Source organism: Drosophila busckii, chromosome 3L, assembly GCF_011750605.1.
Source record: "Drosophila busckii strain San Diego stock center, stock number 13000-0081.31 chromosome 3L, ASM1175060v1, whole genome shotgun sequence".
Taxonomy (NCBI): Eukaryota; Metazoa; Arthropoda; class Insecta; order Diptera; family Drosophilidae; genus Drosophila; species Drosophila busckii.
In genome coordinates this window covers 691,216-702,763 of record NC_046606.1, presented here as the reverse complement: position 1 = coordinate 702,763, position 11,548 = coordinate 691,216, and the positions used below count along the sequence as shown (strand labels likewise).

The 11,548-nt window shown below is 39.3% G+C and overlaps 2 protein-coding genes across 2 annotated transcripts; both read right to left on the bottom strand.

The window, feature by feature from the left end:
* Window positions 1-1,806: 1,806 nt before the first annotated feature.
* On the bottom strand, window positions 1,807-4,003 carry LOC108598982 (putative uncharacterized protein DDB_G0274405). The gene is given in 2 exon segments (XM_033293626.1): window positions 1,807-2,741; window positions 3,388-4,003. Coding segments are annotated over 2 exon segments (1,227 nt in total). The 5' UTR covers window positions 3,696-4,003; the 3' UTR covers window positions 1,807-1,822.
* A 5,486-nt stretch (window positions 4,004-9,489) lies between these two features.
* Window positions 9,490-10,871, bottom strand: LOC108599208. The gene is made up of 2 exons (XM_017986003.2): window positions 10,792-10,871; window positions 9,490-10,352 (listed from the first exon to the last, which is right to left on the bottom strand). Exons 1-2 carry the CDS (start codon window positions 10,792-10,794, stop codon window positions 9,699-9,701), a joined length of 657 nt encoding a protein of 218 aa, XP_017841492.1. The 5' UTR covers window positions 10,795-10,871; the 3' UTR covers window positions 9,490-9,698.
* Between the last annotated feature and the right edge of the window lie 677 nt (window positions 10,872-11,548).

The window sequence follows — 11,548 nt, the reverse complement described above, 5'->3', positions numbered from 1 at the left end:
AACACTAAGTGCACTTGAAACGCGTCTGACACATGCAGAAGTACATTGTAAGGCAACTTTGATTCGATTTTTGCTCGTTGCGCCCCACTGAATTTTAAAGCGCGCCAAAGGAAATGTCTTGGATAAATCCCCATGTGCTAAGCTCTCTTCCGTTAACACACACACACACACACAGCGATCTGGCAATTATTTCTGCGCTTTTGGCGTTGATTTTTTATTTGCCCGCTTTTGGTATCAGTTGCGCTCTTTCATAAAACGATAATTTATGGCAAATTTATAATGTTGTAAGTGCCAACAAACTTGCTGTAACTATACCATAAAAGAGCCGCACACACACACATACGCCACCCACTGTGTACCGAATTGAGGCTGAGCTCGTAAAGCTGTTGCCATAGATACCAACAGCAGCAGCAGCAGCGGCAGCAGCAGCAGTTGCCACAGTTAGTGAGCTGACGGAAAAGCCACAACGGCATCCAAAAGGCCATACAACACCAAAGGCGTCGCTGCATAAATATTACAAAATCGTAAATACATACGCCACATAGCTGTGTGTGTGTCTCTATGTGTGTGTGTGTGTGTGTGTGTTACAGTTACATTTGACACAGTTGCATTGGTGCCACAGGCAGAAGCCCGCAAAAAGTTGAGTACATTTTTTTCAAAGATGTTCTCATGTTGCAACTTATGCATTTTAAAGTTCTGCAGTGGCAACTTAGTTTTCAAATGCATTTCAAAACTTTTTAATGACACTAAATAGATGCGCTCAAGGCTCAAAACTTGCGTAAAATCAAAAATATGCGCACAGCTATAAAAAATGTGTGTTTAATTAAAAGCACATTTTTCAAAAATGTTTGAAATTCTTTTTAATGTAAAGCAAACATTTTTTACTTTTAGTTAGAAATTTTTTAAATGCTTTAACAGCACAACATAAAAAAGAAACTGTTCAGTTTGCTTTGGCTGCATAAATTGGCCAACTTCAAAACGAAATTGTTGCCGCCAGTTAAGTGCAATATGTGAAATTTATTGGTTTTGCCTTTTTGTGCCAGTTTTGATTTTTATTTATATTATTTGTAGTTGCTCTTTTTTTTGGTTTGCTTATAACTTTGTCTCGGTCATTGTACGTTTTGTTGTTGTTGCTGTTGTTGTTGCTGGCCTGGTCCACTTGGCATGTTGCATGAGGCTGTAGCTTCGGGTGCTTTTATTTATGCGTGAAATGTTTTCAAATTTTCACAGAACTTGCAACGCTTTGGCTTTGTGTGGAAATTGTTGTGTGTGTGTGTGTGTTTGTCTGGGTCACACACTCAAGTGTGTGCGGAAATTAAAACTTTTTTTATGGCCTTGTCATGTAATATGTTAAAAAATAGTATACTGCTGTTGAATGTGTTTGCAACTGGTTACAAATTTGAATTGCAGTGTGGTAAAACTAATAAATTGAATGAGTTTTCCAATGGTTTTAAGATAAAGCTTAAGTAGGCATTAGAAAGAGGTGTATTTGGTAAGGTATGTGTGCATAAATCGCATTTTATGCGCTTTGTGTGCTGAAGCGCAAGGAAATTCAAATCTTCAACTTGAACTGCTGCTGCGCAGAGACTAGAACTAGCTATAGACTAAATTTGGTATATGTAGCTATTATAGTTGCTCAGTTATTGCAGCTCATACAGTCGACTGAAAGGAAATTCAAATCTTCAACTTGAACTGATGCTGCGCAGAGACTAGAACTAGCTATAGACTAAATTTGGTATATGTGTAGCTATTATAGTTGCTGAGTTATTGCAGCTCATACAGTCGTGTGAAACTTTAAACTCACCCTTTGGCTTGCCTCACTTCACTTCTCTGCTATGAGCAGCAATATTTTGTTCATCAGCTCATTGGCCACCGTTTCTTGTAGCGTATTCAGTCGTGCGGCTAGAAAATCTCCAAATTTAATGTAGAGCAGCTCGCGTGGTCCTGGTCTGGCATCAATAGCGCCGGCGGCTGTGTAACTGCTGCTGGGCGAGAGTCGAGCAGCTCCGCCGCCGCCGCCGCCACTGGCTTCAAGCATATCCATGTCCATAAGTGGTGGACACTCGGCTCTATTTAGCTCGTCCTCCTCATCATCGTCGTCGCTAAACTCCACATCGTCTTCATCCAATTCATCGCCGGCATCCACATCGATGAGCTCGTTGTTGGTATTGATAATCAAATGCGGCGACGGCGTGGCAAACAGCGCATTGGTGGCGCCACCTAGCTTTGCCACCTGCAGTCGCGCCTTGAGCTGTTGCTTAGTCTGCGGTCGTATGGTCGCCAATTTGGCACGCGGCGTCTTGTGCGCCAGCAGCTCGTCCTGCGAGTCGGGCTCGTCCTTGATATAAATGGAGGGTGAGCTGCTGCAGCTGCGCGAACTGGGAGTTGTGGCTGCCGCTGCCGCTGCCACTGCTGGTGGCGTTGGCGTTGGCTTTTGTGCAACGCTCAGTGTGGTCAGCGTTACGTCTGGCTGCAGTTGCAGCGCCTGCAAGTGTTGCGCCTGTTGTTGCAACGCCACAGGCAACTGATTGAGGCTGCTGGAGGGCGAAGCTGCGACGTTGCTCAATTTGCTTGTTTGATTGTTGGGATTGTTTGGATCGCTGGGCGGAAAGTATTGATATTCATCATGGGAGACGCTGTTGTTATTGTTGCTGCTGTTCGTATTGTTGTTGTTGTTTTTGTTAGTTGTTGTCTACATTTTTATTAAATTGAATTGGGTGCTTAAATAACGCTCGCGGGATCTGCAAAGTAAAAAAGTTTTAATCAGGAATTTCAATATTTAAAGCAAGAAATATGCAGTAAAAATTACACAAATAATTTCGATATAAAATATGCATTAATATAACATTTGAATATCAAATTTGAAGCATTTGTAGAATAATTTTTACTACAAAAAATTCAAAACATATATTTACTATAATTATATAATATTTTTGTTTCATAGTGTTGATTAAATGTTCTTTTTTTTAATAATATAATTGGAAATATCAATTTTTTTGCTATAGGATAAAGGATTTCTGTCTCTCAACTTTCTTTGACTCTAACTCTCTGTTTAGTTTCCAATTTGCAATTTAAATATAGCCAGTGTTGCCATATTAGCTTATTTTAAGCTAGATCTAGCGCTTATTGGAAAATTAAATAGCTTATAGCCTGAAATTTAGGTAATTTTAAAGATAATAATAAATGTATTCTTACTTTGAAAAATGTGAAATTAAATATTTTATAACTTTTTACTTGAATTTAGTGCTAACATGAGTTTGACGCAAAATTTTTACTAGCTTATCCTAGCTTGTTTTTTTCCTCAATCTAGCTTGCCACTCAAATGCTGGCAACACTGATAGTAGCTATATTTCTTTAAACATCAACTGTTTGCCCCGCTCTACTCACTTGCGCTCTCTGATGACTTCCTTGAGAAAGGCCATGGCATCGTAGTATTCCCACTTGGATTTGAAGCGTGTAGTGCCGAGCATCTTCTCGTGGTTCAGCTCGCGTCTAAAGATTTCCCGCAGCGAGGTGAAAGTGCGCTGCACTCGCTCGCCATTCACATTGAACATGCGTCCCAGCTCGTTCCATTTGATGGCCTTCTTCTTGTCCGAGCGCTTGTAGTGCGGCAGTCGGCAGTCCCACAGTATGGGATTGAGACGCACTAGCTCGATGAGTCGGCGCTTTTCAATGTTGTGACGTGAGAAGGCCATGGCTATGGCGCTCTTAAGCTCAAACAGTTGTGCGCTCTCTTAACTGTTTTCTAACATTTGCTACCACTACCAAGCGAAGCAATGCGCATGACACACACGCATGTATTCTGTGTGTGTGTGTGTGTGTGTTGGCCTGTTTGGGATGCTGTAAAGTATAAGTGAAGTGAAGTGAGAAAATCGTTAATATAAGTTGTTGCATTGCGGCCTTTGATGGTCAGCAGGCCGAAAAGTATGCAGCGTTTCAATAACTGCTCAAGTTAATGGTTTGAGTTGAATTCAACATTTGTTGTGGCATAAACAGTTCAATGAACTCGGCGCCAACTAAAATGCTTAAGGGTTAAATGTGCTAGGGAAAGGTAAAGCGATGCATTGATTAGAAATTTAAACTACAAGCTGCAAAGCTAAATTTATAAAAAATATTATAAAATAATATTTATAAAATTAATATAAATTGCCTACAAATGAGTTTATTTAATTAGAAAGGCTATTCATATTTCGGCACTCAATTTACGTTCACTTTTCAGGTGAAATTTATATATAAAACTAAAGCTTTTATATATACAACATACTCATGTTTATATAGAAAGGTACACAAAGTGCTTAGCCAAACAAAAACGTATAAAATAAACATTTCCAAAACACTTCTGGCTACGCATTCTGAGAATTCGAACGTTTGTGGTCAAGAATGTGCAGCAACAAATATACACGCATATATAACTATATATATAAATTATAGCTTATTACGTTTCTGAGTAATTAATGTGAAAGTCTTTTTTTTTTTTGCATAGTGCAGTCAAGTGCTTAAATAAATGTTTAGATGTTGGTATAGGGGCGAATCAATTTCAATTTGCAGCAGAAATTTGCAAATGTGACTCATTAAGAAAAATATAAAAAAAATATAAAAGCAAAAAAATTAAGTTAAGGCTCAAGTTAAGCTAACACAATTTATGTTACCAATCCTTAGTAGCAGTTGCTATTTTTTTACGCTCACGCGCGCTCACACTCTCTTTGCAGCTCACACACACACACACAGAAGCAGCGTTTACGTAACGTATTTTTGTCTTTACTTTTAGACTGCCTGCCAATTGCTTTTTTTATATTTTGCCAATTTTTATGTTGCTGATTTTTCAATTGTGTGTGGCTGCTGCACTGATATTCACACACACACACACACACACGCTTGTATGTGCTAAAAATACGCACGCTGCTGATACCAACAAAATAATAAAATAATTATAAGCAATTTATAAACACACTTGTGTACTTGCGTTTTGTTTTTTCAATTTGCCGCAAATGTTTGTCTTAATTTTGCTTTTAGCATTTATTTTAGTTGTTGTTAGTTTTTTGACGACGCGCTGGCAACTAAAACACAAAAAAATTGTGTGTTGTGTGCAGCTGACAATTTTATTTACTATTATTTATTTTAATTTTTTTTTTTCCTACGTGTTTGTTTATTTGTTGCTGTTGTTGTTGTTGTTGTTGCTGCGTTTTATTAACAATGCGAGAGAGCAGGCAGCACGTTGAAAATTTATTTCAATTTATTTCAATTAACAACAAAACGTAGCTTGTTATTGTTGCTGCTGCTGCTGCTGCTGCGCTCGTTGTTGCTGCCACTTGTCGTAGTCGCTTGTTTGGTTGTTGTTGTTGTTGTTACTGTTGTTGTGTGTTGTATGAAGGCTATGCAACAACTATTTGCCACCACAAAAATCTGTAAACGCTGCGAGCGCAAAATGTACCACAAAATTTCACCAATACAACTGCAAACACACACACACACACACAAGCAAAAGCAGCGGGCAGCAGCAGCAGCAGCAGCAGCAGCAGCGAGAGCAACAACAGCAAATTGCAAGCTCAATTAATATTTATATGCATACTTAAAGTTTTAAGACTTTTGTGCTTTCGCTCTTGCCACTTCTTTGGTAATTGCTGCTGCTGCTGCGTCACTTCAGTTGTTGCTTCTTGCCACACAATACCAACTGTAAAACGCACTTACAAATTTCGTATTTTCTTCTTGCAAATTGGCAGCGCAGCAGCCGCAGCCGCTGCTACTGCCACTGATGAGCGCACATAAGCCACATTGAGAGAGCGAGAGCGCCAAGCAGCAAAGAGCAAGAGAGCGCTCGCGCGCTTGCTCTGCCAAACTGTATGTGTGCACTCTCCCACACACACACACACACATACAAACACAAAGAGCGAGAGCTTCGACCCACGCATTGTTTTGTCGCTTGTTCGCAGCTTCAAACGCGGCTCTCTTACATTTTTTTGTGCTGCTGCTGCTGTTGTTAGCTAAGTGCAAATGCTCAGAGCATGCTTAAGGTTTCTGCTGATGTAAACAATTGTTTAAACAGGGGGGATCTATCTTATTGGCAATAAACAAAGGGAGCAAAATTATTGCAAGGCCAAGCAAATTCGCTTGAACAATTAATTGCATTAATTAAATAAAGTTATATATAAAAATGTATTTAACTGTTGCTCATAATTAAAAAGAATTTTATATAATTAGCATACAGCGGTTCTTAGTTTTAATTTTAAGAATTGTTATAAATTAAAATGTATAAAATAGTGTTTTTAATTTTTTATTTTAGCTGCGTATTTTATTTTTATACTGCTGTTTTAATTATTATTGTTATTTGATGCTTTCGAATTGATCTTTAATTAATTTAAGGCCTATCGCCAAACAATACAAACACACACACACACGCACACATACAGACAATTGCCCCGCAGACTCTTTTGTCTTATCAACAAAACGTAATGTAAGCAAATAACTGAAACCCAAAAGGGGCTCTGGTTTAGCCACACAATACAAACAAACAACAAATAATAAACGAAGCACATCACAAACTGTGAGTGCTGGTAAAATAAACAAAAGAAAATCGATAATACACAAGATTGGCAAGAGCAGCAAAAGACGCAGCGACCAAACAATAACAAAGCAACAAGCTGTGCCAAACTGAGATAGAGCGAGAGAGCGCGAGAGCGAGCGCCAAAGAGCGTAAGAGCAGCGAGGGTTGCCCTTTGCTAATAACGGAGTCTGCACATTGGTAGAAAAGAAGAGAGAGCGCGCTACAAATTTTGGCAAACTGTTCACTAGTAACAACGGAACTTGTGTGTGGGAGTAACGCGCTCTTATTTTAACAATGCGAACAAATACTAATGCAGCCACACACACACACAAATACTAATGCAGCCACACACACACATCACACACATACAGACACAGACACGCACACAGTGGCAAAAGATTCAATTTGCGAACTACTGACTGCAATCAACTTTATTACTCGCTGTCGCTGTTTGATATTTGCTTTTGCTTTTGCTTTTTTTTTTTCGTTTGCGTCGTCATCAGCTCGTTTGGTCAGCTCGTAATATAAGCGCAGCGCAGCGCAGCGTCAACTGCCAACGTCGACGTCAACGCGTCGGCGACATACGTATTTATCAATCTTGACGCTGTGGGCCATTGCCAGCAAGCAAAGCCCATCATCATTTTTATTTTTCCATTCTCCTACACTCGCACTCGCATTGTTAGACTTATCAACATGCATATGCATATGTGTGTATGCGTGTGTGTGTGTGTATTTATCTGCTGTTCAAGCAGGCTAGGCGCTCCCAATATTTTGAATGAGATTAATTAACAACAATGCAAATGTTACATGCCAACTGTTTACTATTTAAATAACTATGATTTATAGCAGACTAATGATTGATATAAAAATTCCGAGTATGTTGTTATCCAAAGTGCAGTTTAGAATGCAAAAATATGTTTAATGCAAAACTAAATATTATAGCTCAATAATTTAAAAATGTAGCAAATGTACTAACTTTTCTTTCAATTAGCTGCAATTGACTGCAGCCACGCTCCCCAAACACTAAAAGCTCAAAACTTTATTATTTTTCTTGTTGTGCTAGCATAAAAGTTTTGCTAGTTGCGAATTATTTAAAATGATGCCAATGCTAGGAATCTAAAGAGTGCAACGACGACTATAGGCCCGACTGTACTTAAGTGAGCTGAGCTAAGCACTTTGGGGTCTGTTCGTATTTTCAATTAAGTATCTGCCATTTGCCAGCAAATTGAGGTGAAGTACTTAAAGGCAAATCGGCTTGAGGCTTGACTCATAAACATAGAGAGACTGACAAATAGCAAAGCGAGTGAGAAAGAAAAAGCAATATATATGTATATGTATGGGTAAAGACACATTTGTGAATTTTTTGCAAAGGCCAGGCGCAATTTTGTTATCTCTCCACTGTCAGAGATTTTTCGCTTGCTCTCCTCTCTCTCTCTCTGTCTCTATCTCTCGTCTGGCCTCACATGGCATACAGCTGGCTGCCGTCAGTTTCCATTAAAAATCCATTTAAATATTATCTTGTGCGATTTCTTTGCACCGCCGCGTATACGCCCCGTTAGCCCCCCTGCCAGTTTGACTGGCTTTGGCTTCCGTTTGACAGTTAGCCAAATGATGAGAGATAAAGAAATTTAAGCGCATTAATGAACCATATGCTTAATTATTTGTTTATGCATTTAATTTCAAGACCGCAGCGCTCATTTTTCTGAGCCATAACTCAATTTACTTGTTTGCAATTTGTCAATAGTTTTAGTTTGAAGTGGCACTTGCCACAAATTGAAATTTAATTTCATGCTCAAATGCATTTACGTAGAATTTGTTTAGCTTTCCAAGTCCGAGTGCCTGTAATTGTTTAATATTATATAGCTGAGGCGTAAATGATATTTGGCAAGCAATTAATTAATTCAAATTTGTGAGCAAAGCAAGACAAGCTCTTGGAATTTAAATGAAGCAACTTAATTGAATTAAAAGCGGAAAGAGTCAGAGAGCTGAGCTTAGATTTGCAAATATTACAAACGACAAATTGTGATTTGAAATTAAATAAGAAATTTTATAAAACTTATTAAATTTCTTAAACTTGCAGCACTCTTTAAGCATTGCAGCTTAATTTCAACAGTATCTTTTGCAACTATTGAACAGTTTGCTTACCCATAACTTTATTACAACAGTAGCCGGGCAAAAGAAAAAAAAAAAAGGAATTAATATTCATAAAAGTTAAGGGGCCAACCTTTTGCTGGTTTGCTGCTTCGCCAAAGTCAAGCGCTCAATTAAATAACTTTGGGTTTTTGGCTCACAAAATGTTTTATTTACCTTTCTTTTTGATTTCTTGCGCTCTGGCTGGACCAAGCCAACAACTCTAACCGGCTACAATATTGTAATTTGCCATATTCTTTTTTTTCTACTCGTGCTAGCAAAAGCAATGAAAGAAAACAAAGAAATCAGAGCAGCAGCAACAAAAAGGCAAAAAAAAGGAAAACTTTATGCAAATAAATGCAAAATAATATTACGAAAAGTTGACCGAAAAAATACGCCGGGCAGTTTGGGTATGGGTTTGGGCTAGAGTTTGAAGTCGTTGCACTTGCTGTTGCCTCAGCTGGTGCGCCTAAAAGCACACACTTCATTTCTAAATAGAATTTTGCAATTCAACCAAAAGTTTTGCTCCACTCGCTGCCTGCGTTGGCCAGTGGCCATTACTTGGCCATTGATTTCAATACCCATTTTTTTCTTTTTTTTGCAGCTTTGGCTTTTGCTCATTGCCTGCCTTGCTTTGTGTGCACTTTATTTTTGTCTACTACTTATGCAAGTTGCTCCTTTTTTGGCTGCGCAACATTTTATTTTAATGTGCAATTTAGCAAATATTTCATTTTGATTTGATTTCAACTCTAATGATGAGCGCGAGCGTAATCAGCTAAGCATTGATATTGTATAAAATCAAATGTTGTTTGCGAATAAATTTTATTATTCTGTATGCTTTTTGTGTGGGGGAGACAGAAATACATTACGAAAAAAAACTAATTCAAAAGGGGGGCGGGGAAAAGGGAATTGAGTGCATGTCGAGTGGGCAGCAGACTAACTTGGCTATAACTTCTATTGCCACACTCTGTGTACTATCAGGATCAATTTGGTTCAATATGCCTAAGTTCGGGTAACCAGCAGCAGCTTAATGGCGATAACGATAACGGATGCGACGCACGGTCTTGTAGCGATAACCATCCTTGCCCACCTCGGTGCCCTCCTCGGCAGTCTTGACCTCAGCAGCCTCAGCGACGGGAGTCTCAGCAGGTGGCAGATATTCGCCATTGGCGGGCTCAGCAACAGCGGCAGCTTCCTCGGCGGCAGCCTCACGACGATGACGACGGAACTTGAGACGACGCACAGTCTTGTAGCGATAACCATCAGCACCGACCACGGTCTTCAGCTCGGGTGCCAGCTCAACCTCAACGGGTGGCAGATACTCGCCGGTGGGCTCAGCAATTTCGGAAACATCACGACGATGACGAGCACGGAACTTGAGCTTGCGCACAGTCTTGTAGCGATAACCATCATCGGCAACTTTAGTATCAGCAGACTCCTCAACGGGTGGCAGGTACTCCTCGGTGGGTGGCAGATATTCCTGGTTGGGCAGCTCGCGACGATGACGCAGTCTCAGGCGACGCACTGTCTTGTAGCGATAGCCATCCTCGGCCAAGGGAGCAGCTTCATCAGCACCCAGTGGTGGCAGATACTCGCCAGAGGGATCCTGCACAGCGGGATCGGCAGACTGGGCAGCGGCGAAGGCTACCAGGCAGAGGGAGAGCACGCCAATGAAGAGTTTCTAACAAAAAAAAGAGCAAAATGTGTTTTAGAACATGTATGAAAAATTTTAGTACATTGTTTAAGCCGTTTTGGAGCAGCAATTAAAGAAAAATATTTTAGTACATATGTACTAAACTTTAGTACAGTGCTAAAAACGTGTTAAAACAGCAAATTGAGCTTATATCTTATGATATGTGCTATAGATCAGCTGTACTAAATTTTAGTACATTGTTTAAGCCGTTTTAAAGCAACAAATTAAACATAGGCTGCAAATATAGCTTAGTACATATGTACTAAATTTTAGTACAGTGCTTAAATCTTTTTGAAACAGCAAATTAAGCTTACAGCTTATATGTGCTATAGATCAGCTGTACTAAATTTTAGTACATCGTTTAACACAGCAAATTAGGCTTATAGCTGCCTTAGTACATGTGTACTAAATTGTTATGCACACTCACCATTCTCTAGCTTTAGTTCTAACAAGCGCAACGAACTAAACGAACTGACTGAAGATGTTACTGTGTCGTAGGTATTGAACCCAATGATGCTTTGGTCCAATTCGGTTTGCGTATTTATAGCGAAATAACTATATAGATCAAGCCCCAACAGCTGATTATGTCTTTAGACAAAGCTGGTTTTCATTAACAGTCTCGAAAACAAGCAGCGGCAACAACAACAACAAAGCCAAGTCAAGTGCGCATCAAAGCCAATGCTGGGTAGACAACCCGGCTTGGCTTGGCTTGGCTTCAGCTCTATTAACCACTTGTAAAAAGCGTTCAACCAAACGAAAAGAAAAAAAAACAACAAGCTAACGTGCGTTGCACGAAAACGTTTTGGGTCGAAACGTCCGCCTTCAACTCGCTTTTTTGGGTACGCACTTGAGCGCAATTATTTTTGGATCAGGTTTTTGCATATGAAGTGGCTTTTGATTCATCATTTTTGTTTTTCTTTTTGTTTTATGCGTTTTGCGTTTTATGTTTGATTAATGTTTGCTGATGTGGATTAAAATGTTTACGCTGCAGTTTTCCTACACAAGACAATAGACTATAAAATATATATGTTTATTATTCGAATCATTTGGGTTGTCTTGAAGCCACTTTGGGACACTTTGTTACCACTCACTTGGCATGTTCTTAACTCAAGTATCTTTATAGAACACTTGAGGCACACACATACATATGACCTTGAAGATTGCTATAAATTCAAAACTGAAGT